At 44.8% G+C, this 27,648-nt stretch overlaps 1 protein-coding gene across 9 annotated transcripts in view; it reads right to left on the minus strand.

Annotated features, from left to right (window-relative positions):
• ARHGEF11 (Rho guanine nucleotide exchange factor 11) overlaps positions 1-27,648 on the minus strand; it is a 96,682-nt gene that overhangs the window by 30,065 nt on the left and 38,969 nt on the right. For 5 of the 9 annotated variants that reach the window (XM_031436036.2, XM_031436034.2, XM_031436031.2 and 2 more), the window contains exons 2-13: positions 18,374-18,406; positions 17,047-17,061; positions 16,628-16,716; positions 15,559-15,657; positions 12,503-12,552; positions 11,686-11,743; positions 10,937-11,115; positions 10,024-10,095; positions 4,816-4,935; positions 2,948-2,993; positions 2,272-2,348; positions 977-1,114 (exon numbers count right to left, since the gene is read on the minus strand). In XM_031436036.2, coding sequence (XP_031291896.1) covers positions 977-1,114; positions 2,272-2,348; positions 2,948-2,993; positions 4,816-4,935; positions 10,024-10,095; positions 10,937-11,115; positions 11,686-11,743; positions 12,503-12,552; positions 15,559-15,657; positions 16,628-16,716; positions 17,047-17,061; positions 18,374-18,406 — 976 coding nt within the window. The remainder of the gene's footprint in view (positions 1-976; positions 1,115-2,271; positions 2,349-2,947; positions 2,994-4,815; positions 4,936-10,023; positions 10,096-10,936; positions 11,116-11,685; positions 11,744-12,502; positions 12,553-15,558; positions 15,658-16,627; positions 16,717-17,046; positions 17,062-18,373; positions 18,407-27,648) is intronic. The other 4 variants (XM_031436039.2, XM_031436037.2, XM_031436032.2 and 1 more) reach the window with 3 other exon arrangements.

Consider the following 27,648-nt stretch of genomic DNA (forward strand, 5'->3'; position numbering starts at 1 on the left):
ATTTAAATATTTTTCAGAAGTTGGAACAAATTCAGAGCAGGAAAAGGACTCCAATTACTCCACACCTGCTCCTATTAGCCACCTAAGGGAAAACCTCTCTTCAGAACACAATGTGCCCCTGACCTCACTCGGCAGCCCGACCTTGGTTCTGTAGTGCTATGAGGGGGTGGGGGGGTGGGGGGTGTCAAACAGCAGCCAGGACAGTGGGCAGCCCTGCTTGGGGCTCAGGAAAATCAGGAAAATTAAGTTGTAGTCTGATACTGCCATTAGCAAGCTGAGTCCCTGAATGGTCCCTTAGCCTTTCTTCGCCTCAATTTTCTCACCGAATGAAGGTTCTAATGCCTATCTCCTTTCCTGATGGTGAGAATTAAATGACATTTTTCCCTAAAGGATTTAGCACAGCAGCTGGTGCACTAGGCAATTTAACACATGTGAGATATATATGTATGTATATATTTTAATGGAGGTACTGGGGTTTCAAACCGGGACCTTGTGCATGCTAAGCATGCACTTCACCATTGAGCTATACCCTCCCCCTCGAATCAGATTTTGTAGAACCTGAGGGCTCCAGGGAAGTGCCCCTGAGAGGGAAGGGAAGGCTGAATAGGAAAGGTCCCAGGTAGCTGAGCTTTTGTTTTCTATATTAGGGTGCCAAGTGATAAGGTTTTGCTTAAGAAAGGGACTAAAGAACGAGAAGATTGAGAATTAGCATTCTGGAGGAACACTGAACAATACTGCTTCCTATTCCATACAGACATTAAAAGAAAGGTCCTTAGACATTGCCTCCCTAGGGATGTATCCACTGACTCTTCACACAGAAGCTGAGACAGCCTCACTTTCCTGCATCTGCTTCTACCATGCCCTCCCCTTACTATTTGTTCTCTGGTGGGGCCTATCTCAAAACAGGACTTTAGCCTGATGATTCAAGGCCATGAAAAGAGGGAAAGGCGAACTGCAGGCTGGCCCCATCACTCACCTGGTCACTGCTGGGGAGAACTGGTGCGTCCGAGCCCTGCCGCCTGTGGTGCTGAACCGTCCGGGCCATGATCACAGGGGAGGTTCGAGGACTGTCCAGCCCGGGGTCTGACAGTACCGAGTTCCGATTCATCAGTGACTAGAAGAACGGAGAATTCTGTGAGAAGGACACTCATCCAGAATCTCCTTGGGGTTCAGCTCATCAGCTCATAAAAATCCCGTACTTACTCTGTGCTTGGCATTACACTAAGCCCTTGGTTACGTATTACCTCATTTAGTGCTCACAGCAGCCCTTTGAGGCAGACGCTATTACTCCCCCCACTCCTCACACAAGGGAACTAAGACTTGGAGAGGTTACAGGACTTGCTGGAGGTCTAGCTGGTACAGTGGTACTCTCTGCATGCAACGCAGACAGTCTCAACCCACTGCCCGCAGCCTTCATCAGTGGGCCGCACTGCTTCCAGATGTTGAGTCTGCAGGAGGATGTCAGCTGGGGATTATTTAGGATCCTCCTCCCCCTTCCTGGTGTCTTTCCAACCTACTGATCCTTCCACATATATTCATCGTCTTCCCACGAACAGACAGAAGTAAAGAAATAGAATTTCAACTATTATTTAAACTTAGGTTTTAAACATGTTTTCAATTAATTATTCACATATGTAATTAACCTGGTTAAGTTAATATTTTCCTAACATCATTATTACTTCTTTCACTCACTCTTATTTTTCTACTGTAAGTTTAAATCAGCAATTAACATATGCAGACTGAAAATACCTAGAAGACAGCCTCTGAAGCCAAAGCCTGAAGTTCTCTTGACCACTTCAGACAAAACAAGCTCTTCAAACTGCAGAAAGATCTGTGACAAAGAGAGACTGCCACTTCTGATTAGGCCTGGCTCATTGTTTCACTCTAAGATGATGTTCACAGCCAGCGAGCAATGTGGTTTTGGTCCAGCCACTGTTGCAGAGGATTTTTGTCTCTGCTCCCTTATACTCAAAAAAGGCTTGCTACAGTTAATGACACGGCCTCTCTCTCCACCCTATTCTTCATGTAAGAGTTGGCTATAATAAAAAAGCCAGATTTGATGGTCCTGCATGTAGAATGCATTTGAAACCCCCTTTTTGGAACCCAGAGCAGAGTGACTGAAACCCTTGACTGAAACTGGAGCTATAGCAGAGTGCCGCAGATGACGGGCCAGGGGCCTTGGTGCAAATGGTGAGCAGAGAACCTTTAGGAGCGTAGAGAAGGGACACTGGAGGCATGGTTTTAAATGGAGTCTCCCTGGCTGGCACTCACCTCGCTGAGGGAAGGAAAGCGTTCTGTGCCGGAGTCCAAGCCACTGTCCCCCTCCTGGGAATCCAGAGAGAATCGACCTGAGAAGAAAACAGTTTTCACAAGGAAGCAGCTGTGGCCTGGGGGAAAGAGCCTTTATTCTGGGAACCTGTGCCTAGGGCAGGAAGCGAAGCTGCCACCTTCCTTTCTTTCCCAGTTTCCCTTTGGCTTCCTCTCTTTCACAACCCCTGAGGCCCACTATACCTGGATTTTACCCACCTGTACACCTGTGCCCAGGCCGCGTCGCCTCCTAAAATAATGTTCCAAGTTCTATCTCGCAATAAGTCCCACCCTCAGCTCACCCCAAGCCTCCTCTGGCCCATCCACTTCCTCTTAAGACGGCATTTCTTGAGCTCCTAGCTGCCTGGGCTGGTAGCCCCACTGCTGTCTGGACCACCATCATCCTAGTGTCTCCCTGGCACTTACCTCTCCAGGGCTACTGGTTATCCACTCATTTCTACTGAATACATTGTATCCAATTTCCCTGTCACTAGTACTGCTTTCTCTCATTACCCTATTTCTCAGAGGCAGGGATGATATATTCCCCCCACTCCAAATCTGCCCCAAGAGGAGGGGACAATAGATAAGAAACATGGACTAGAGATGGGCCAGGGACAAAACAGGTGATGAGGGCACTCACCTTCTGATGATCTCTGGCTGGTATCACCATATAGTGGAAGTATGTCCTAAAAAAGAAAGGTCCGGAGGGTGGGCCAATTCTGTGAACCTCTCCCCCCTACTGTTTTCCTCCAATCAACCCTTCCCTCAGTCTCAGCAGGTAACATCTGCTGACAGTTAGTGCTCTCTTCTGCTTCATTGCCTTAAAAATGCCCAGTTAGAAGAGCTATCACTTCATTTGGACAGTTTGAGGAGAAGGGTGACCCCTAATGGTGGGAGGGGAGCTTTACCATTAGTAAAATTCTAAAAACTCGATTTCTCACCCTGGACCTCAAAGCCTTAGTGGGACTGGACACAGAAGGAACTTCCTAACTATCAAGGGGTATGACAGACTCAGACAGGTGACTGAGGGCAGATGGGAACCTCTGCCTCTGAAGATCTCTGAGGACTGACAGGTGCTGGCCGGGGGCTGACCAGCCACTGTAGAGGGAATTGTGTCACTAGTGCCTGACTGTTTATGAAGCACTGTTTTCTGTCTCATTTAGTTTTTTAACAACTCCGAGGCAGGTATGGTACTCCCACGTTATAAATGAGGAACAGAAGCCCAGTGATCTTCAGTAACTTGCCCAAGCTACACAGCAGGTAAACCATTTTAAAGCCAGGGTTGGCGCTCAGACCTCCAGACTCCAAGCTGAGTGTTTCAGACTCACCACTCACAGAGCACATGAACACAGAGGCGGCGGTGGCAAACATGCACTGGCCCCTTTGCTGAGGGCATCCTTTAATTCTGACAGTAACACTATCAGGCAGATCCTGCTGTATCTCCATTTCATAAATGAGGACACCAAGGCTCCCAAGGGTTAAGTAACTTGCCCAAGAGACTTAAAGCTGGTGCGCACTATAGCTGGGATGTGAATCCAGATGGTCTTAAGTCCAGAACCTGAGATCCTATCAACCAAGTGATACCGAGAAGTCCTTCAGACAATAAAACAGTTTAAATTTGATTAGCCTGTTTCCCAGGCTTGTTTTTTTTGGTGGGGGAGGGGTGGAGGTTTAATTATTTATTTATTTATTTTAACGGAGGTACTGAGGATTGAACCCAGGACCTCGTGCATGCTAAGCAGGCACTCTACCACTGAGCTATACCCTCCCCCTTCCCAGACTTTTTTGATCTGAATGTTCTAAAAAAAGAAAGTAGATAATCCACCAATAATTTCTATCAGCTTTGGCAAATGTTATTCTTGGAGATCTTGAAGTTCTGGGAGAGTTACTTCTTATCTACCCAAAGAATTAAGGCCTGACGAAGAAAAGTCTTGACTAAGAGTCAAGTCCCTGACTAGAACAGATGAAGAAGTGTCTCCTCTCTGGGATTTCCTCACAGTGTGGTGAGCTGCTGGTACAGAGCCCTCTCAACTGCCTGGGGAGCCTTTACTTAGGCTGATTTTTAAAAGTGCTCATATATCTGTGATAAGACCCATTACCAGAGGGAGAGGTGGTGGGAAAGCCACCAGATGAGTACTGAGTAAAATCAGTGCAGGAAGATATATCTCCTACGAGGAAACCACCCAGAGAGTAATGGATAATTAGGAGATTAAGGCCAACAGTCTGATTTATTCCACATTTATTTGTCTCCATTGCAACTGTAAGCTGCTGGAGGACAAGAAATAGGCTATTCCTCCTTATGGGGTCCCAAGTGGCAGGACAGCGTTCAGTTTCTGTGGCGCCAAATAAAGGACTGCTGACCTGTTTCTTTGTAGAACACTAACCACGCCCTAGCTCAGCCCCGGGGTCCTGTGTGACTCAGGAAGCCTTTGTTCTGGCCTTCTCCCTCATTTCTCCCTCAGTCCACGTGCATGCTGCCCTTCCTAGAGCTACGCTTCCATCACTCACCACTAAGCCACCAGTCTCCTGCTGGATCTTCAGCTGTAACTGAGTGACTCGCCGCCGGGCGCCTTCGATCTGCTCTTCCAGCAGGCTGGCGGGGTTCCGGCTATACACCTCACAGATACGCTGGTGAGGGGCGAGGAGGACAGGGAGGAAGGGAAAAGGCAGAGGAGTGGTTAGTAGAGAACAGACGTCTCACCAGTGGGGAGAGTAGGCAGTTATCCCAAAACAAAGAGGAGAGAAAGGAGATCTCTGCCTCCTAGGAGACGCACGTTATTTCACCATCACTGAGGAGCAGAAAGAGGTAAAAATGGTGAGAAACAAAACACATGAAGCGACTGGGGAAAGAAGACACAATACAAAGGCCCGTCCTAATCTGACCTGTTCTTAAGGCAAACATCCTAAATGAGGTCTTCCTTGACTGCTGCTCAAGGGACAGACATTTAAGTGACTGGCCAGACCAGCACACACAAAAAGTGCCAAGGAGGAAACACACACACACACAGCGTGAGAATCACAGCAGATGAGAGGAAGAAGTGCAGACCAGGGAAGCCCGTATCCCTGTGCCCAGCCCTGCAGTGGGAACCGCTCTGACAATGATCTAGCATCCTTGCAGCACACAGCAGAGCACAGCATGCGCCTTTAGAGCTTGGGCTTTGCAGTCAGGGAGGCCTGGCTCTGAATTCCGGCCCCTCCACTTCCTAGCTGTGGAGACCTGGGCAAGCTTTACTACGTCCTCACTGATGAAATGGAGATGGCGGGACCTGCCTCCTGGGACGGCTGCACGATCTGAATGAGATCATGTATGTAAGGTGCTTTAGCAGAAGGTCTGGTGCGTACTTACTTGACTGAATCCATGGCAGCTATTAAGATTTACTACAAAAGGAAATGCTCAGTAAAGCTGGCTGGACAGATAATTAAATAAAGACATTGGGTACACATAGTTCTTAAGCTCAGCGGGGGCCTCCCTGCTACCTGATCACCTCTTCCACAAATTCCTCATACTGCTTCATCTTCTCCACGCCCATCAAGCCCCCAACCATTCTCTTATTCTCTGCAGATAGTATCACCCGGTAAGAACTTTCCCAACTTTACTCTGTTTCAAAGCGCCTGCAGCCATCCTTTCCTTCGGCCTCAGAAGACAAATTCTGTCTAAATCTTTTACAAGGTTAATACCTTGGGCTCTTCTTGGGCATTGCTCACATGTCTTTCTAATGGCTCCTTTCCCTCATCCTTCAAAAATGCCCAAGTTTCTCATCTTAAAAACAAACCACTCCACCAAAACCCTTTCCATCAACTCTGATGGTTCCTCAAGCCACTGCCTCTGTCTTTTCTCCTTCCTTTCACAGCCACGTGATTCCACACAGCAGTCTACATGTAGAAACCAGACTTCTTAGCCTTCCAATACACAGTCCAGTTCCTCCCAGCACTTCACTCTTGCAAAGAGCGAAATGACCTAATGGCTGAATCCAATGGTCTCTTAGTCCTTATCTCTTCAGACCTCTTTAAATACCCACCTCCTTGAAACACTGTCCTCTTTTGACTTCTTAACTCGACTTGTCTTGGGTCGCCTCACACCCCTCCCCGCAGCTATAGCTTTATCCCTGTCTCCTCCCTTAAATCTAGGTGAGCCTTCAGTTTCACAGATGTTTACAGAGAGCTGAATACTCCAGGCCCCACGCCAGCTGGGCAGGAGGAATACGCAATGTAGACACGGTCCCTGTCTTTGAGGAACCAAGTCCAACAGAGGAGGACAAATAAATAATTAAAATTTAAATATAACAGCAACTGGCATGACGTCAGAGGTTGGTACAGTGTGCTAGGGAAGCACAGAAGTCCCAAAACTCTGCCCGCAGCTCTCTCTGCTTCCCTGCACTGGCGCCCTTGGTGATATCATCTAGTCCCCAATTCCAACTACCACCTTTATGCTCAGGATACCTGAATCTCTATTCCAACCCAGTCTTTTCTCCTGGGGTTCATCCTTATTATCTCCATGTGCCTGGTGGATGGTCTTTTAATCTGAACATCCCATGGGCACCTTAAACTCAGTACATCCAAAGCTGACCTTCATTTCTTTCCCCTAAACCCTGCTCCTCTCCTCCATCTCCCTCCATCAAAGGCATCACCATCTATCCCGGCACCCAAACTTGGGGCCATCTCTTCTTTTTTCTCCTTCATCTCCCTCTTCCAGTTGTCTCCCATTGCCATCCCTGTCTTTCTGTTCTTACTCCTACTGTTCTTGTTAAATCTGTCATCATTTCTATCAACTGCAACAGCCTTCTGGATGGTTTCCTCATTTGTCAATCCATTTAACACACTTTTCTAAAGAACACTGATTTGAAGGTACGATCACTTCCCTACTCAAATCCTTTGATCAATTCCTGCCGTCTTTAGAATAAACTCCAAGCTTATCATGGTACTGAAGGCCCAAAGCACTTTCCAGAGTGAAACAGACTAAACCTAACTCAAGTGTCATCTCATGGAAGCCTTCTCTGATCACTGCATAGTTCATTATTCCTTCTTTTGAGCTTTAATGGTGTTTACAAACATTTTAAAAATTATTATTGACATATAGTTCACATAACACAAACTTTACCATTTTGAAGAATATAATTCAGTGATTTTCAGTATATTCAGAGTTGTACAGCTATTCTCACTATCTAATTCCAGAACATTTCCATCAACCCAACAAGAAAGCAGCCACTCTCAATTTCTCCCTCTCCCCCAGCAACCACTAATTTACTTTCTGTCTTAATGTTTTTACCTATTCTGGACTTTCACATAAATGGAATCATACACAATATGGCCTTTTCTCTCTGGCTTCTTTCACTTGGTACGTTTTCAGGGTTCTTCCACGTTAAAGCATATATCAGTACTTCATTCCTTTTTATGGCTGAATAATATCCCATTTTATGGATACAACATATTTTGTTTATCTGTTCATCAGTTGATGGAAATTTAGGCTGGTTCCACTTGTTGGCTATTATGCTATCGATCAATGCTATTATGAATGTTCATGTACAGGTTTTGTGTTTTGTACTCTCGGGTATAGACTTAGGAGTGGAACTGATGGGATTGTATTTCTGTGTTTAATATTTTGAAGAACTGCCAAACTGGCTGCACTATTTTATATTTTCACCATCAATGGTGGGAATAGATTAGGGTTGTGAATATGTAGACAAAATATAAACAGGTATTCCTCTGATTTCTCCACATTCTCACCGTAACTGGTTTTTTGTTGTTGCTGCTGTTTTTGAGGGGAGGTAATTAGGTTGGTTTATCTATTTATTTTTAGAGGAGATACTGAGGACTGAACCCAGGACCTCGTGCATGCCAAGCACGCACTGTTCCACTTGAGCTATACCCTCCCCCACTTCACCAGCAACTCTTATTTTGGCGTTAACCATCTGGAGGGTGTGAAGTGGTATCTCATAGTTTTGGTCTGATAGTTTTGGTTAGCCTCTCCCTAATGACTAATGATGCCGAATACCTTTTCATGTGCTTACTGGCCACTTGTATGTCTTCTTTATTGGACTGTCCATTCAAATCCTTTGCCAATTTTTAAATTGCATCGAGTTTTAAGCATTCATTGCATATTCTGGTATTAGACCCTAATCAGATATATGAGCTGTAAATATTTTCTCCTATTCTGTGGCTGTCTTTTAACTTTCTTGACAGTGTCCTTTGATACACAAAAGCCTTTAATTTTGATGAAGTCTAATTTCTTTTTTTGGTTGTTTGAGCTTTTAGTGTCATATCTAAGAATGACACTGCCTAATCCAAGGTCAAAGATTTACTTGCTTGTTTTCTTCTAGAGTTTTATAGTTTTTAAAAATAAATTTAGCTCTTACATTTAAGTTTTGATCCATTTTTAGTTAACTTTTGTATATTGTGTGAGGTAAGAGTCCAAATTCATTCTTTGCACAGAGATACACAGGTGTCCCAGAACCATTTGTTGAAAAGACTATTCTTTCTCCACTGAACTATGTTGACACCTTGTCAGAAACCAACTGACCATAGATGCATGGGTTAATTTCCGGACTCTAAATTCTATAGGTCTATTCTTATACCAGTACCACAATGTCTGAATTATTCTATAACATTTGTCAAAATACAAGTATCAGCACTTATTATAATATAATAGGACTATTTCTTCACTCATCCATTGATATTCTACTGGATTATAAATTCCTTAAAAGAAAAGTTCATCTCTCATTTATCTTTATAACCATTCCAACCTTTGTCCCTATCACCAGTCCCTGCCTCTCCTGCAAGACGCATACGGTACCCAGCACACAGCAGGAACTCAATGTTTGTTAAATAAATGAGGGTATTTTCATGTCTCTGTGCCACTGACCTGTGCTGTCCATTCACTAACATTCCCTTCCCCATCTCTTTTGCCTACTGAAGTCCAATGCTTCAACGCCCAGCTGAAACATAGTCCTCCCAGTGAAGTTTCCCCACATCCCCCATTAATTGTTCTCTTCTTTAATTCTCTTATTGCAAGCTCTTTGTTCCTCCCACTCTCTTTCTTACTGTAATATGAATTTTCCTCATTAGATTGTAAACATGCTGAGGGCAAGAACTGTCTAATCTTTTTAATCTCTGTATACCACAGGAACTAAAACAAGGCTTTACATACACTGGGCACTTACAGAAATTTGGTGAATTGAAATGAAGGGGTGAGAAGGAGCTTGCTGCAAGCCATGGCTGTTTTAAGAATCTAGTTACTCCACTCCAGCCAAATTAACCTTCTTGTTCTCTCTGCACCTCATTCCCCAGGCCTGGAAATCTCTCTGCATCCCCTCCACCAACACTGCCCCCATCTCAATCAGCCAGGCGCAGCATTCACCTACCACCCCCACCTTCCCTCTTAGCGTTCCCTTTCCAGAAACTTCCAAGATCAATTCCAACTGATTTTCCTCAGTTCTAACGTTCCCTCACTTTATCCTACCTGTCTCATCACTTTTGTCTATGAATTCAGCATTCTAACCTACTATCCATGAGCTCTATTACCCTATTCAGTCTATCAGTCAAATTCTGCTTTCATAAATCCTGTTGGCCTATCACAATTCATTAGGGGTCCTGTGACTTTTCAAGGTTTTACTGTGATAGGATATGACCTGCAAATTAAGTGTACATATTGGCAGATTGCTCTAATAAAGTATTATTCCATTAAGGTAACAACCAGTCTATCCTCAGCAGTGTCCTTACCTGTAACTCTTTTTCCTCCTGCCTCAGCATGTTCCTGAGGATCTGGGTGGCATGTTTTTGAAATTCAGGATCCTAAGAATGGAAAATATGACAGTAGTGAGCAATGGGGACCAGCTCAATAATTTTATTCTCTTCTACCTGCTGATTCCTGGGCAAGGAAAGCTATGAGAGTAGAACCTGGGTCATAAGAACATTTTGTTTAACACTGTCTCACTAGAATTCAGTAAACATAAAATCTTATTTTGATTTCATCCCCAAACTTCCTGAAACCTTGCCTGTTATCACCTCTGGTATCAAACTGCTTTCTAAACTCTCCCAAGACTTGCTGGTCCGTCCTTTCTGACCAGCAAATCCTGTTCCCTATTTCCTATCTGCTCCTTGTCCAGCTTTAACTTCTACACAGGTTTTCCCTGGTCCTTGCTTCTCTCGCTACTGTTCTTGTCCTTTCCCGACTCTCTCCCGTTGCAGTCTGGGCTCCGTATTTTATTCCTCCAAGCAGCTTTTCCCCCCAGGAAGCCTTTCCCCTACTCCTTGACTTGTTCCATATCCTTCTACCAATGAATGGCAACAGTCCTTACAGATGTCTCTGAACCATGCCTGGAAGTGTGCGCCCTCTCCCCGATGGGGAGGGTCATTCTCAAAGGGCCTCCTTAGAGTCTTCCACACATTTAGGAAACACACTGCATGCTGCTGTCTGATAAATCTGCACATGCACTTACACGGAAAGAGGACACCAAGGTAGGCACACTCTTTAATGTAGCTCTCATTTTGCTCCACTTTTTGATGGCCTTCATATGAGCTCTTTGGCTTGTCTCTTCCTACCAGCATGCCATTCAATTTAACCTGCTTTCACCCCCATAGGGGGCTCTTCAAAGGGATACCAGAATGAGGAGAGGAGCAGGAGGACTATCACCTGTAGAGGTTTGGGTCCTGTGATGCGCTGTGGAGGTGGCAGAGGTGGAGGAGGCGGTGGTGGTGGGATCACAGGAGTGACTCGGGGAGTTCCTGCTGGGGCTGGGTCCTGCTGGGATCCAGAGACACCAATGGATGAAGGCGAAGAGCCCAGGAGGGTCAGTGCAACATAAGCACCAGCTGGAGGAAGACAAAGAGAGGCTTGCTCAAGTGGTACTGCTCTGGACAGCAGGCGTCAAGCTACAAGGAAGGGGTTCTCCCTTCTTTCATCAAGCTTGTAATTCTGCAGATAAATTTCTCTTCACTCTTAATGCCCTGCCCATTCTCTAATTCTGTCCTTTCCTGCATCAACACAAAGATTCCTTCCTTCTCTTTCCTCATGTAGAGATCTCAACCAACATCCCACCCATAACTATCTGGGAGCTGCCTGCTCCCTTGTTTCCTGGGACTGGGAGAGGGGAGTGAACGGTATTTGAGTGAGACCAGTCTTAGTAGAATATGATCTAAATGGCAGTGCAAAGATCTGTAGAAAAATAAAGATGCCTGATGAGAGACTAACAGGGTCTCCACTTGAAATGACAGCAGGGAACTGGGACAGTCTAAAATGGTCATGCCAAGATTGAAGATGTGACTTTGGCTGCCTCCCACATCTACAAAGGAAGTCTCTTGGGTCAACAGGCCCACTCCCCTCCGTCCTCCCAGCCCATCTGCTCCCCTACTTTCTTTCACTTTCAGCTCTCTCCAACTCACATTTGATAAGCTTCACCACCTCCAGATGTGACCTATCGGTGACCATGGTGCCATTCACCTGTTGGGGGACAAATGACATTATTGAGTAATGGTGGTGGAAACCTTGGGGATCCTTCTACTAGGTCAAATGCCACTCCCCTAGGGAGCACTTCCCGATGTTCTTTAGCTACCTCTGGTCACCTGCTTACTCAAATTCACATTAGGAATTGGCTCCTGTTCACATCTGCCACGTGTTCTGTCTTCCCAGCTAGCCTGTATGTTTTCAGGGAGAAGACTTGCAGCTTCATTCGTTCAACAGTTCATTCATTCACTCAGCTATTTATTTTTGGTAAATACTTTTTCAACCATTAGCCTGTACACATGTCAGCCGACCCAGTGTGCTTCCTCCTCACTGGAGGGCCGAGAAGTCTCCTCATCTGAGGTTTCCCTGATGCTTCTAGGACTCTGAATGAACGGGGGAGGCAGGTTACAGTAGTTCAGAACTAACAAGGGCGTCAAGTTAGCATTGTGTGGAGGGGAGACCATCAACGTGAGACTCCGAAGGCGGGGGACCGTTCACTAGTCTCCATCTCTCCCTCCCATTTTTTGTCATTTGTGAAACGGGAATAGTAAAACTTGTTATAGAGTTGGTCAGAGTCAAGAAGGGCTTGGAATACGGAACCCGGCTATTTTAGCTTATACTCTGTCACCTTATACTACTTGCTCTCACAGTACCATCCCCCTACTCAGTGGCTGACTGACAGCTGGCATCAAAACAGAAGTGTGCAGGATGGGCCAAGGGGCGCCCTCTGGGGGGTGGAGGGAGAAGGCCACTCACTTTGATGATCCGGTCACCCTCTTTCACACCGGCTTTCATGGCTGCGCCTCCTGTGAGGAAGGAGAAGGCCTGGTCAGCAGAGCTCAGCAACCTCTCCCAGAAGTTGCTGAATCTACACCAAAGACCCTGTCGGATCACCTCCCCTCTCAAATTTTTGCTCAACACTCTGTGTTAAGTACGCAAATGCTGGGTGTACATCTCATTCTGCTCCAGTGACACAACCACCTTCGGGCTAGAGTGGACCGTGTAATATATAAGGTCACATCTCTTGCTCTTTTCTCCACCTGGCTCAGAAGCCAGACTTCTCTTCAGAGAGCCAGGCCAAGGTGGCAGAGAGGCAGGGCCAGGCTCCGGGGAGAGTATGTGTATGTTATTTGCATGTATCTAGATGTGTTCCAAGGTCAAATAAGAGTTATTTCTGCTATCCGGTAGGAAGAATGAGTTCACTATATTAAATGTAATTGTTAAAATAGTAATCATTTTTAAGAGGAATATGGAGAAAAGGACTACAATGGGAGTTTTCAAACTGTGGTCCCTAAGCCCTGAGAGGTTCATAAAGATATTCTGGAGGGTCATATCATTAAAGATGATAATAATAACTGCTTTATTTTCTGTTAAAAATTGTTTTAGACTATTTACAGTTTCTCCTTTGAAAATGGACCAGATTGAAGAGCTTCCGATACGGTGACTGAGGGGAGCCCAGAATGTGCCTCAATTGTTACATGTTATCACTCAGTTGGAGCTGCAGTGGTTTTGACCACCATGTGGAGCTGTCCCTGGGTATCCACTGGGGAATGGTTCCAGGACCTCCCACAGATACCAAAATTTGCAGATGCTCAAGTTCCTTATTTAGAATGGCGTAGTATATATCCGTGGGTTTTGTATCTGCGGATTCAGTGAACTACAGTTGGTTGAATCCACGCATGTGGCATTCACGGATAAAAATCCCACGGATATGGAGGGCCAAATGTAGTTTTAGATGAGTTACAGTCCTAGTTTAAGTTATACCCAGGAAGCATAAGACACACTAATGTTAAAACAAATTCATGAGAAGCATAAAAATTATAGTTTTTGTAAATTTGCCCCAAGATGATCATTAAATCTGTAAGTTGCATTCATCTGATCAAAACAAAACTCCCACAAAGCACATCTAGATGTTTCTAGTCTAAAAAGAGAAATTACAGTGATGACTACATTCCAATTTGGCTTTTCAGCATTGGGATCAAGACTACCCTCATGTAAAGTGTGCTATTTATGGAAGAGTACGTGCAAGTAGCTTGAAACTCTTACAATGTCATCTAGAAACTAAAGGTGGAGAGGAAAGAGCTCCCTTACCTGAATGTATGAAATACATGAGGTAACTTCTAATAACTTAGTGATTAAAAAAAAACTCTTCTGATTAAAGGAATTAGAGCAGAAGTTCTAGACTTCAGTAAGCATGAGATTCATCAGGAGAATTTGTTAAAAAACATATTCCTTCGCCCCTTGCCAGAAAGTGATACAGTGCTCCTGGGGTTGGGCCCAGGAATGAGGATCTCAATCATCCCAGTGCCGAGGTGATTCTGATGTTGGTAGAACACAGGCTACACTTTGAGAAACTGAGAAATCTAAAATCTGGAAAAGATAATAGCAACTGCTTTGTAATTTCTCTTTACTCTTGTGATTTCAATGCCAATCCAAATGAAGTCTCTTCCTCTCTCCTGCCCAAAATACACATACATACACATATTTTCCCAAACTCATATTTTACTGCAAGCCATCCTTTTGTTCTTTCCTGTCTGGGTCTGACTCTGCTCAGGCCGAAGAGGAGGAAAACTGGGAGGACTGCAGAACTCCCACTTCACCCAAGGGGATCCCCGTATCAAACAGACTGCAGAGGCCGTCCCACTAGCTCTGCCTCGCCCAAGCCCAGGAACCTTGAGACAATACGGAAGCAAATAATAAAAGTATCTTTTCAGAGCTCTACCTTCGGATATGAAAAACAATCCTCCCTCTGATAAAGGTTAACTCCCAAACATAAGAAACTGTAATTATTTATACCCTCGTATGATCCACACACCCCATTTTGGTCATAAATTTGAAATTCTCTTTTCACTTTCCCCATAAATAAATCCCAAATATTTCCCCCAAATTATGTAAAGTATATTTCCTTCCCATTTTGCACGGTATTTAGTGGGAAAACGCTGGCCTGCTCGCCATCTCTTTCCTTGTATTCTTCTTTAAGCCTACGATGTGCCCAGTCCCATTTGCTATCCTGAAGTTCACTCCTTTAGGGGATACTTGCTTCATACTCTCCCCCACTCCCATCTCCTTCCTGATCATCTTCAGCCTGGGCCACTTAACAACAATGATTCTACCACCTGGCATGTGACAGTGCTTTGAAATATCTGAAGCTTTCACACATAATTGGATACCTGATTAATTTGCTTACAGTCAAAGTACTCCTGAAATCCTACTTCTTCTAAGAAGGTTTTCCCAAACTGATCACAAGGGGAATGACTATGCTTCAAACCACAAACTAGCCAAACACAAACTTCCAAATACCCTTTCCTCCCATGAACTGTCCAACACACATCATTTATCTTTCGGTCATTTATTATTTAATGTTACTGCATCTACAAACACATGTGGGCCAGCGTGCCCATCTCCACTGTGACCTGCTGCAGCACAGTGACCATCCGCGCACCGCGCAAGGCCACATGAAGGTGAGTAGTGGGTCTTGGATTCCTCCAGGCACCCTCTGACCCAGGGTGAAGAGCTGCCCTGGAGGGCGACCTGGCACCTACCTGATGGCCTGAGGGCTATTCTGCCATTTTCACACTTCCCAACAGGGGAAACGAGCATGGAGTGTGATCCCTAGAAATTCTGCCCGGAGGCTCAGCATTGTGGAGACTTCCCCAGATGCTCCCAGGGAACCAGTTCCAGAGTAATTCTTTCATGCCCCAGGACGCCCAGCCCTCCAGAGAAAGCACATACAAGTTCTCCAAGTCATAGGCACTGTCACATACACAGTGGCTCTGTAAGAACTGTCCAGACAGGAGGGACGCAACACTCACCGGGCCGCACAGACTGCACCAGAACGATGCGGTCCCCGCTGACTGTGAAGCCGAAGCCATGCTGGTCCTTCTGGATGATGACACAGCGTTGAACAAGACCTGGTGAGGGGTGAGAAGGAGAAAGAAGGGGGTTTGGTAGGAGCTGCCACTGGAAGGTTAGTGCACACAGGCCAAGACCAATCCAGGAAAGCCCTCGTGCGTTCCTCCCTCTAGAAAGCCTTTCCAGGCTAACCAGATCCTTCAGACTTATCCTGTCCAAACACACTACTTCAGCGTATGGCTTCCTCAGTGACTGACAAAAAACCTGTAACCTACTTTGTATTCCATGCGAGAAATTCCCTTCTCTGAGGTGATGAGATGTTTGTCTCTCTTGTGCATGTCTATCTCTTTAGGCCTGTTTGGGTGAGACTGGCCAAAGAAGGGGCAGGGCCCACTCCAGGCTGAAGACTCACATTGCAGAGCAGCAGCCCTGGGATTGAAGCCTAAGTGAGACTGGAAGTTTTCCATCAAATTAGTCCAATGCATACAGCAGGTGGGACACCAGTGCTTGTTGACTCTCTGCGGAGCTGGGTAACTCGTGCAGGGTGACTCAGGGCTGGCCCCTTGCCAAATCCAGGGAAGGAAAAATGACAAGAGAAAACTCCCCTTTCCACATGTACAACCATATACAGTACGTAGGAAAAAGCATGACAGACCATGTAACTCCCCACTGTCTCCATCCGTGTGTACCAGGCATCGGGCACCGGTGCGGGTGTGCGGGACTGCTTTCTGTAATGGATGAATCTCGAGTTCTAGAGTTAAAACCCAACTGGTTTAGGACCTAGTTTTGACTCCTACTAGTCTGCTTACTTGGCAAAGTTCTGAACCCCTCTGTGCCTCAGCTTCCTCATCTGTAAAATAGGGATAATGAAATCTACTTTCTCCAGTTGATAAAAAGTCTGAATAAGGCAATTTGAATAAACATATAACACATTGCCTAGTACACAGTATGAGCTCAATATAAAGACCAAGAGATCTGTCTGTATGGGTGAACACCTCTGTCTGTGTGCTCGTGCCCCAAGAAGGTTACCTGTTGTCTCAGAGGTGTCAGAGGGTTGGCGGTGGTGGGAAGGGGACTTGCGTTCAGGTGCTGAATCTCCCAAAGACAGGCTACTTAACCTGGGGAAGGAGTAAGAAAAGCACATCAATGAACTGGGCAGGGAGGGAACAGTCTTGTAGCAGAAGGAAGCTCTGTCAAAAGGGGCCCTCAGTCTTAGGTAACTAGACCGACCCTCTTGCCCTGTAACCGGCTCAGTCTTGGTGGGAGATCAGCCATGTCTATACCACTGGCAACACCACCTATTTGGAATCCTAGGCTGGCAGGGAAAGCACGATCTCTTTATTACCCAGCAAGGCGTGAAGGGAAATAGCCCTTCCTGGAGTCAGGAGACAAAGAGACAATAGCAAGAACAGGGTGTGCACAAATAACACACGCTTGTTGGGTCTTACCAGGCTGCAATGGGGCTGATGGAACAGAACGGAGGCAGCAGAGAAAATGAATGCGAGAAAAAGACAGGAAAAAACAGCTAGTTAGTTTCAGGCGATGGGTTTGCAGGAAGGGGAGACTGCAAGGCAAGGATGGGTGGGTCAACAACACGGACGCCCGCACGCACACGGCAGAGGACTGCGGTGGCTGGAGCAGACACTCTCCCTCACTTTAGCTTTGTCTCTTCGTCCCTCTCCAAAACCATTGTCTCTACCAGGGTAACTGCGTCTTTGGTACTAACCTCTTGGGTGACTGGCTACTTGTAGACTTCTCTAGAAAGGAGAGGTACAACGATGGCCCGAGTCTCAGAAACTCCATTTATTTTGTGTGTACCATGGGAGAACAGGATTCTGGTCTGTTTGGTGGCAGGATTCCAAATCCATGTTCAGTCCCAGTCCTGCAGCCAGCTTAAGGCACCCTGCTTAGAAACTATTAAAACCCTCCCTAGGAAGCATCATTTGTTGGGCAATGTCATCTGACACTATTTTACATGTAGTGCCTATGATCAACATAATAAAAATGAAACCGGGGGGGGGGGGGGGGGAGAAACTATGAAAACCCTAAAACCTCAAGGTACCACAGATCACCAAACCAGAAGGCTTATCGCCTGCTCGCCTCTTTAATAGGACTCCTGCAGGAAAAGGAGAAGCTCAGATCGTTGCTATGCCTCTCCTTTTTAGAACAGTGTACAATTTGCCTGTTCCTAACAACAGTCGCTGCCCCTCGAAAGGGCATCCCCTATTCACATCTGTAGCAAATGACCATGTAGAGGATTCTGCATGGAAACCCTGCGTGCGGTGGCAAAACACTGCAAAGGATCTAAGTGTTCACAGTGGGTGACTGGTTAAATACACTGCACTAGAGCAACATGATGACACAGTACTCAGCCGTATAAAAGAATGAGGAGGCTCTTTATGTGCAATAAAGAATGGTCTCCAAGACACACTGCTGAGAGAAAAAAGCAAGATGCAGACTTACGCAGACAGTAAGAGAGAGGAAATTAGTTATTTATATATGTTTTCCTATTTGTTTACATATACCCAAAATATAAAATACCAAGAAGGGTACAGAAGAAACATATAGCACTGGTTGCCCCTGAGGAAGAAAACTGTGCTTGGGGCAAAAGGATGGAGTTGGAATCTTCATTATAATTTGGTTCGTACCATTTAAATTCTGAGTCATGTGAAGGTGCTAACTATTCAAATAATAAATACAATACAATACAAATAATTAACTTCTAAATTTAAAAGAGGGGGTCTTCTTCCCCCCTCACCCTGGTGCCCCACTTACCTGGACAGGTGAGACTGCTTTTTACTGGCTGATCTTTGGATCAGAGAGAGAAGGACATCAAGGAACAAGAGAGCGTGGGGCCCAGGAGAGAGCGAGGCAGGAAAGGAGGAAGAAAGGAAGAAAAACAAAACAAGACATAAACCAGACAAGGCACTGGAGATGGTTGGTTCCAAACAAAACCCACAACTGAGCTAAGAAGGACCCGGGGCAGAAACTGGCCACAATGCAGTAGAGTGATCTTACTAAATGCAAATTTACCTGTGCCATTTTGCCGCTTAAAACCTTTTAGAGTGTCCCCATGGTACTCGGGAGAAAGGCTGAGGCCATTAGCCATGGCAACGAACATGGAGTACTGCCTGATGCCCTATGGTTCAGCGCCCCTCCAGAGTCTTCCCCAGCTCCTGGTACCTCTCCTTACTGCACTGTGAATACCCAATGGACCTGCTGGTCCGCTTGTCTGCAGGGCTGTACAGACGAGGCTGTAAGGTCCACGGAGTCAGGGAGGTCTTGCTGATCAGCATCCCCTGCGCCTGACACATAAGTGCTCTGTCCTCTTCTTGGTCTTCGCTCTTCACTGTTCTCCTTTCACTTGCTATGGGTTCCGGCTCCTGTCTTCGCCCATATTGTTCCTTCTTCCTAGTGCCCTTCCTACTCTGCTCCCTACTTTTGCATCTATCAGCCAGACGAGAAGGTAAACTTCCAGAAGCTACAACTTCTGACTTTCTTCAAATCACCCTATTCCATCATGCCCTGCCCACCCCCCCCATCTAAGGTAAAGATTTAACTTAGTTCATCATTTAATAAATGTTCTAGAATCTATGGAAGATAACTAAATTTACTGTGGTAATCACTTTGCAGTATATGTATGTCAAGTCACTATGTTATGCATCTTAAACTTAGGCAGTACTGAAATAACATTTCAATAAAATGGAAAAAAAAATTCTAGAACCTAGACGTGTGCCATCTAATTACAATAGCTCCTAGACACAGGTGGCTATTTAAATTTAAAACAAAATTTTAAATCCAATTTCTCAGTTGTACTATGACTAGTGGCTACCACTTGACAGCGTGGAATAAATCATTTCCATCACCGCAGAAAGCTCTACTGGACAGTGCTCCTCTAGGTACTATGCCAGGCACTAGCAGATATAAAAATGAATGAGACAGTCACTTGAAGGTATTGGATGAGGTAAATACACAGGACTTTAGTATAAACACTGAGGGGCAACAGCTGCATGCCCCCCAATTGGTGAGGGGTTCTCAGAATGGACTTTGAAGGTCTTGTATTCCAGCTGCTCATTTACCGCCTTTGGTCAGATCCACAACACCCTACCACTGGGTTACCCAGGATGGGCTTCAACTCCTCCCTCCTCACCACTTTGGGAGAAAGCCCATTTTATCTCGGAACAGCACGGGCCTCCCCCTTGCCTTGCTCTGTTTGACCCTGCAGGAAACTGTTTTCCTATGCCCATAGTAAAGCCTAGAAGGAATGGCCTGGTAACTTACCCTGGTTTGGTTTTGCATTTGAGCTGGGTTGTGAACATAGCTGAAGGCACATGAAGCCCAAGGTTCATGCACTTGGCTGAAGAGGACTGTTAGGGGCACGGACAGGGATCATTTCAGCAGCCACTGAAAGTTCTTCTTAAAAAAAAAAAATCACAGGCTACACCAGGGACAGTGGAGGACGAGGGGGATTACAACAGAAGTATAATTGGAACAGAGGCAAAAAAATTGTTTTTCTCCTTAAGAGCTTAAAGGAGGAAAAACTATGACTGAATCAGAGGTGGAAGAAACACCTGTATCAGCAGATCTGGTGGATGGAAACAACTGATGGGCTTTTGGGTCAGCTGGGGTTTGAGCCTGAGTCTGAACAGAGATTTGGGAAGAAGACCATGGCAAGGTTAAAATCTGAGAAAACAAAGGAAGACAGCAATGACAGAAGAAGATAGTTTGGCATGAAATAGGGATTATCAGGTAAAAAAAGACTTCAGTGGTGGGCTCTCCCTCTTCCTGATGAATTCCCGTCAAAATTTGGCAGCAGGATCAGATTCCAATCAGCCTAAATAAACCTGATGGGTATGGAGAAGGCCCAGGAGTAGAGAAGTTCCCCCTAAATGGCATCACTGAGACAGACTTTCTGACCCAGCTTCCCAGTAACCCCCACGTACACCCAGTCAGTTATGGAGACTGGTAAGTCCTTTTATGTTTTCCCAGAGTGGCTCCTTCCTTTATATTACTGTTGATATCCTTCACTTTCAGCCACACGTTCATCGCCTCAAGTCTGGATGTCTGAAAAAAACCTCATTTCCACTCTCCAGTCCCTTCAGACTAACTTTCCTAAACACTATTTCTTTGAGCCCTCCCTGATCAAGAACCTATGATTTCCCTTCTTACTATCTATACGAGCAGATGTGCACACAATTATCTGGTATTAAAGGCCTTTCATCAAGTGGGTCCAAGTACCTTTTCAGATTCACTCTTATTACTTGCTCACTGTTTCCCACCTCTGCTGGAACCCAAGAGATGCTGCGCTCATTCTCACCTCGGCCCTATGATGGCCTCTATCCCTTCTCTCTATCCCTCTCTTACTCCTTTTTCAAGGTTCTGGTCAAATGGCATTGATTCCACGAAGCCCTCCCTACAGCTTGCATTTCTTTTACCCCAACATTTTTTTGGGAAAATGTCAAACCTATATTAAAGTTGAAGGAGCAGCATGATCAATACCTATATATCCTTCATCTAGACCTACCAATTAACATTTGTCACATTTGCTTTATCTTTCTATGATTATACACTTTTTTTTCCCCATTTGAAAATTGCAGACATCATGACATTTTACCTCCCAAATACTTCAGTGTATGTCCCCAAAACCCTTGGAATATAACCACAATGCCATCAGCACAGCCAGTGAGTTTAATGCTGATACAATAATATTATCTAATATATAGTCCATATTCAAATTTCCCCAATTGTTTCATTAACCGGCTATGTAGCTGTTCCCCAACTGCCTCAATCCAGGATCCAATCATAGATCTCAAATTGCATTTATTCATGGTTCTTTCAGATTCATTTACTCTAGAATACTGTCCCCCTGCCCCACCCACTTTTCTTGGTCTCTCTTAGCACTGCCATGTAGAAGAGTTCAGGCTAACTGTCCTATTGAATGGCCTGCTATAGATTTGTCTGTCTCCTCAGGATTAGATTCAGATTTTTTATTTATTTTCATTTTAGAAGAATACTATAGGGGGAAAGGGGATGGGGAGGGATAAATTGGGAGTTCAGGACTTGGAGATACAGACTATTATATATAAAATAGATAAACAACAAAGTCCTACTGTACAGCACAAGGAGGGAACTATACCTCAATAAAAATAAATAAATAAAACTATGTCTCAATTTAAAAAATTAATAAAAATAAAAATATAAAAAGAATATTATACAAGTGATGTTGTACAGCTTGCCCATTTCTCATGACGCTGGGTTTGATTACCTTGGTAAGATGGTGCTCCTAAGATTTCTCAGTGGTAAAAGCATATCTTCCCATTTGAATTAGTGGGAAATCTGTGCGGAGACAGTATGAATACCCTGTTGTCCAACAGCTTCTCACCCATAGTTTTACTATCCGTTGGTGACCCTTGCCTGAACCACTTACTGCAGTGGTGGTTGCAAGATGGCCCTCTGCTAATTGCATCATTCCTTCTACATCTATTAGCAGGCAGTCTTGTGAAGAAGGTCATTTTATCCCTTTTCTGGAGTAGTGCTATGAACTCATGAATTCCCCCTCCCCCAATGCAAAGAAAGCATTATAGTCCATTATTGTTTAAAAAAAATGTTGAAGTTCTCCCAATCTCTGGTGGGAGTTTCTACAAGCCAGCTCCTGTGTCCTTTTAAAGTGTCACCATCTGTCTTTGAGTGCATCCTTGCTTTCTGGCACAAAAAAAATACTCCAGGCTCACCCTGTACTTTTCCTATGCCAGACCTGGACTCAAACATTTCTCTAAGGAGTCCAGGTCCCTTTTAGTATTTAGAAACAAGATTTAGGTGGTAGGTGCTCATTGCTGCTAAGCATCACTGCTTCTAGGTCCTTTCAATAGATAGAGCCAGGAAACAGTAAGAAATTGTGAGTTCACCATGAAATCTCTCTCTTTGACTACTACACTACAGGGTTATTCCTCCTCTTTCCCAATTCCATATTTTACCTTCCTTTTCCCATAATGAGAATCCTGTTCGCAAACAATAGCAATACATTTACTCATTTGCTCTCTTCTATAACACAACCAGATGGTTTCCAGAGTTACTACACCAACAACACTGGCAACAACGCACTCACTAAATAAAGTTCCTTGCAATTCTTTTTGTCCTTAGACTACAGGTATGCACAGTATTGTGTGTGAAAGTTACTTGGATTCTTTTTTATGTTATCAATTTGAAATGCATTTAGGTTTCTTTTTTATATTTGTACTTAATTTTAGAATTTGCTTTTTTCAGGCTTCTTTAATCTTATTTTTTGAATTTGTTAAACATTAAATGGCTGAAAACTCAAAATGCAATTTTTAGAGGTACATTCAGAAGTGTCCCTAGCCCTTCATCTCACTCCTTCCCAAATCACTTTCACTGATTTTTGGTTTTCTTTCTGTTTCTTATTGTAAAAACTAAGCAAACACATATAAATATTCTCATTTTCCTTTCTTGCCAACACAACATGTAGTATCCTATACTTCTTACCCTTTGCCTTTTTTCATTTAATATACCCTCAAAAATCCGTATTAGTTCACAGAAATCTTCTGTTTCCTCATCCTTTTCTTTACAATGTAGCCTACATTCTGACACAAATGTTCCTCCCTCCTACGCTGCTCCCTATCTTCTGGTGTGTTGGTCCTGCCCCTCTGCCAGAAAGCAAGGTTACAGCGTGTCCCTCCCGTGTGCTCTCCAGCACCAGGCACAGAGTAGGCACTCTGCAAATACACGGGGAAAACAGCCTCCTCACCAAGAGGGTGTGTGATGAAGCACGGAAAGGTCTGGTGACCTTCCAGACAGCACAGCTGAAGAGTGGTAACCAGCCCACATAGCCCTCCTGTTGCCCTATGGTACGTTTGTGTGTATATACGCATATTTAAAATTAGTTGTTAAAAATTTTGAAAATCAGGCCATTTGACATTAAAAAATACAGGTTTCTGGTTTCTCTTGAAAAAGCAGAAGTTTTGGCATCACTGGGGCTTTAGCCTCACACAATGACAACTGGCTTAAGCTGGGTGGTATCAGCCCCTTCACTGGGAGATTCCTGGTCTCCTCATCTTAATCCCTGCCCCACCACCCATGTGTAAATGAGGAAACGGCCTAGAATATCCCTGCTCTGTGATAATAGATTTTAAGTTCTTACTCCCTACCAGGTACCCTACTAAACATTTGACATACATTATCTTATTTAACCATCACAAGAGCCTGGTAAGGTAGGTAGTACATCCCCATTTTCGGATGAGTGAACAGAGAGGTTAAGTAAGTGGAGTTAAAATGTGAATAAAGTTGGTCTGACCTTAAGGTCAATGCTCCCAAACAAAAAGTTATATGACCTGTGTCCATATGTAGATCTAACTGGTCTTTACTGGATTTTCTGTTTTTTTTACATACACACATACACACACTGCACATACATGTATAATTATACAGCTCACGTGCACTCACATGTCATATATATGACACATACTTGAGATACAGATACATAATATATATGTAATATGTATATATAAAAATATATATTAAAAATTAAAAAATTAAAAAGTATATAACACATGCTAGACAGATATAAAAAGCACACTATACATAGGCTGACCTAAGGTTTCTGAGTCTGGGGTAAAGTAATGTTCTTGAATCCCTCCCCAAAGCCAGGAGCAGTGAATCAGGAAAGAGCCGCCCTGCCAGGACCTTAGTTCTAGATAAAGTCCACACTCACTGAACCCTGACCCAGTCTTACTGGTCTGGTTTCCCTTATCTACCAGGGTGGAGCTTTAAGCAGCCTCCTGGCACCCTAACTTTCCAAGGATTCTGCCTCTGGGTAGAATTTCCCGTATGGTCTGAGGCCTCTGAGGCCTGCACATTGCTATGGTAAAGGAAAGAGGCCTGTTTGCAGACAACCGTTGCCAACAGAATACGACACAAATGTTCCCTAAGAGCTTACATAATTGAAGACATTTAGAGAGAGAGAGAGAGAGAGAGAGAGAGAGAGAGAGAGAGAGAGAGAGAGAGAGAGAGAGAAGGGTACAGATCAAATAAAAGCAATTTCAATTAGAACCAGAGCGCAAAGCTAACACTTTACATGGTGTTGCATAAAAGGGCTGGGTTTGGAAATCAGGGACATTCAGGTGCTAATCCCAGTTCTGTCTCTAATTCATGGTGGGCCCTTGGGCCACCACCCACTCGACTTCTATGTGTGCCAATTCTTTCATCTGTAAAAGCAGAGGGCAGAAAAATGGGGTGGAAGAGTCTCTGGCAAAGCAGCCAGGAAAGGCTCCCATCTCAAGTGGATCACTTACTAGCTGTAGGGCAACACAGGAACCACCTGGGGCTCCAACCCCGGGGGTCCAGCTCAGCAGGTCCATGGTGTGGATGCTCTATCTGTTTTACCAAACAGCCCAAGTGAGTCCTTATTCAGGACCATAACTCTGAAGACCTCTCAGAACAAGACCCTTAACATCTGAGTCTATCACCAGTTTTCCCCGTCAGACCCGCTGAGAACAGGGATGTCATCTTACTCATCCTCGTATCGCCAGCCGAGGTCCAGCACAGTGTCTGGTGCATGGTTGGCACCTGCTCCAAAATGTCTGCTGAAGGAAAGCACATGTCCTTTCTTCCTCCCAGAGCTGAGGTGAGGATCAAAGGGGTGGTATTTAAGCTCTTTGTAAGTATAAAGTCCTATGCAAATGGCTTTATTGTGTTTTCTGAAGTCTTGTCCAGGTCCCGATTAGGTGACCCACACTCAATAGGTGTCAGAGATGAGGGGAAATGGACAAGAATGAGTGAGTGAACAACAAATGGAAAAACAAGAATGACCCCTGATGTGTTTGAATTCTAGGTAGGGCAGGGCCAGGAAAGCTCTCCTTTCTACTTCCATGAAGGTCTCTTGGAGAACAAGAGATTTTAGGACTTGTTCGAAGATCAGAGCAACTTGGCAGACAGGTGAGTGAGGGGGAGGGAGGCAGCGAACTGGCATTGGACTGGGTTGGCTAGCCTGGTTCAACATTTAATATTCACACGCAGCCCATGTGGTAGGTTTGGAACGCACAGCTTTAGGGGTAGGGAACGGGCCCAGGCTCAGCCTTGTCCTGCTGTAGTCTCAGGCAGGTCACCTGAGCTCTCCGAGCCTGTTTCTTAATGACAAATGTGGATAATTCCATTTTCCTCAAAGGATGACTGGGCGGATCAAATCACCTTCACCAACACCTCCAAGCTAAAATGTTCAAACTGATATCACTCTCCCCAGCCCAAACCTAACCCTGGATCCTGAGCAAATAGTTCCTCCTCAGGAAACAGTGCCACACAGTCACCCATGCCAGAGAGTTAACGTTGACACCTTCTCAAATCTTATTGATATTACCTACCGTTATTTTTGGAACCTACCTACTTTTGCCCCTTCCCATCCCACACTGGTGTAAGACACCATCATCTGTCACCTAGAACAACTGGTCTCCTCACATCGACTCCAGCCTCCTCTCCTCTAGAATCCATCCATTCTCTATGCACAGAATGACTTCTTAAAAAGATAAACTGGAACATATGCCACCCTTCAGAGGTTTCCCACTTTGTATGAAGTTTGTATAAAGTTTCAAATCCTTAGCATGGCCTAGCAGGTCCTCTGTGAAGTCCTCACCTCTTGTCACCACCACCTTTGCTCTCTCTTCCAACCCCAGGGGCCTTCTCTCCACCTCGGCCAGACCCACTCACTCATTCTTCAGAGTTCGGTGTAAACGCCTCTTCCTCAGTGACGCCTTCTCTGACACCCAGTAAGCTGGATTTCCCCTGAAATTTTCCTTTGTAGCACCTAACGCAATAGTAACTAATTATTTGGGGTGTTTTTTTTTTATTGTTTAATGCCTACTTTCCTCATTTTATGATAAGCTTCATTGTCTCTTATTTTTTTGAGCACACAGCAGCTCCAGAACACAGTACATGGTAGACATCCAATAAATATATGTTGAAAAATGAAATTAGGTAACTAATGCAAAAGAATTCTATAGACATCAAAATATTGTAAGCACACACTTATCATCAAAAGGAATAATTCTGAGTGACCTCACAATGCATGTACATTAGGGTTAAATTCAGAGTTTCACAGTTATAACAAAGACCAAATGCAGTGGGAAGGTGTTAGCCTCTCCATGGACTCACATCAGGGAGTGACACCAACCTGGCTGTAAGAGCTGTTTAAGCTCCTAAAGTCTTCCATCTCCCAGATTTCTAGAATTCAATTCTATACACAAAGCAGCAAAGCATCCACCAAACAAGGAACTGCATGTTAAAATGTGTTGGTAACTACAAAGTGGGTTTGGTTGAGGGGATGACCAAAGGAGGAACCGGAGAGGAGACAGACTTTAGCCAGAGCTTGAGAGGAAGGACAGAAATCTGATGGGAAGCTTTGTTGTGCAAGGACATTCTAGGGAGAGGAAATAACATAAGTTGAGGTGCAGAAGGAGGCAGAGAACAGAGCAACCCTGGTGAGGCTGTCAATGCAACACAGGGGAGAAGAGAGGGAAGGGCCAGACAAGAGAGAAAACTGAAAAGACATGGGTTCCCATCTTGATTCTGCCATTGGATAGCTGGTGGACCTTAAGAAACTCTCTTAAACTCTCTGAGTCTCAGTTTCTCCACCTAAAAACTGTGGATAATTCACCTGCCCTGCTCTACCTATCTCACAGAGCTGCTGTGAGAATTAAATGAAATAAGGAATATCAGAGGCTTGGAAACTAAAACAACCTATCAATGTTAGGAAGAATAAGGACAGAAGGAAAAGCTTAGGGCAGGTTATGGATTTTATTCTTGACAGAGGGGAGCTGTTGAAGGTTTTCTAGAAGGAGTAAGAGGATCAGATCTAGCCTTTAAAAAGACAGGTCTGACTGTGGTAACCAGAGTGGATGAGAAGAGGGAAGGCTGGAGGCCCAGAGACCAGGTGGGGCAGAGATGATGTGCACCTGGATGAGAGCCCTGCTGCTGGTATGAAAGGGCAAGGGTGGCCGTGAGTCACGTGCGGCTACGGCGCACCAGAAATGTGGCTAGTTTGAACT

Source organism: Camelus dromedarius, chromosome 23, assembly GCF_036321535.1.
Source record: "Camelus dromedarius isolate mCamDro1 chromosome 23, mCamDro1.pat, whole genome shotgun sequence".
NCBI lineage: Eukaryota > Metazoa > Chordata > Mammalia > Artiodactyla > Camelidae > Camelus > Camelus dromedarius.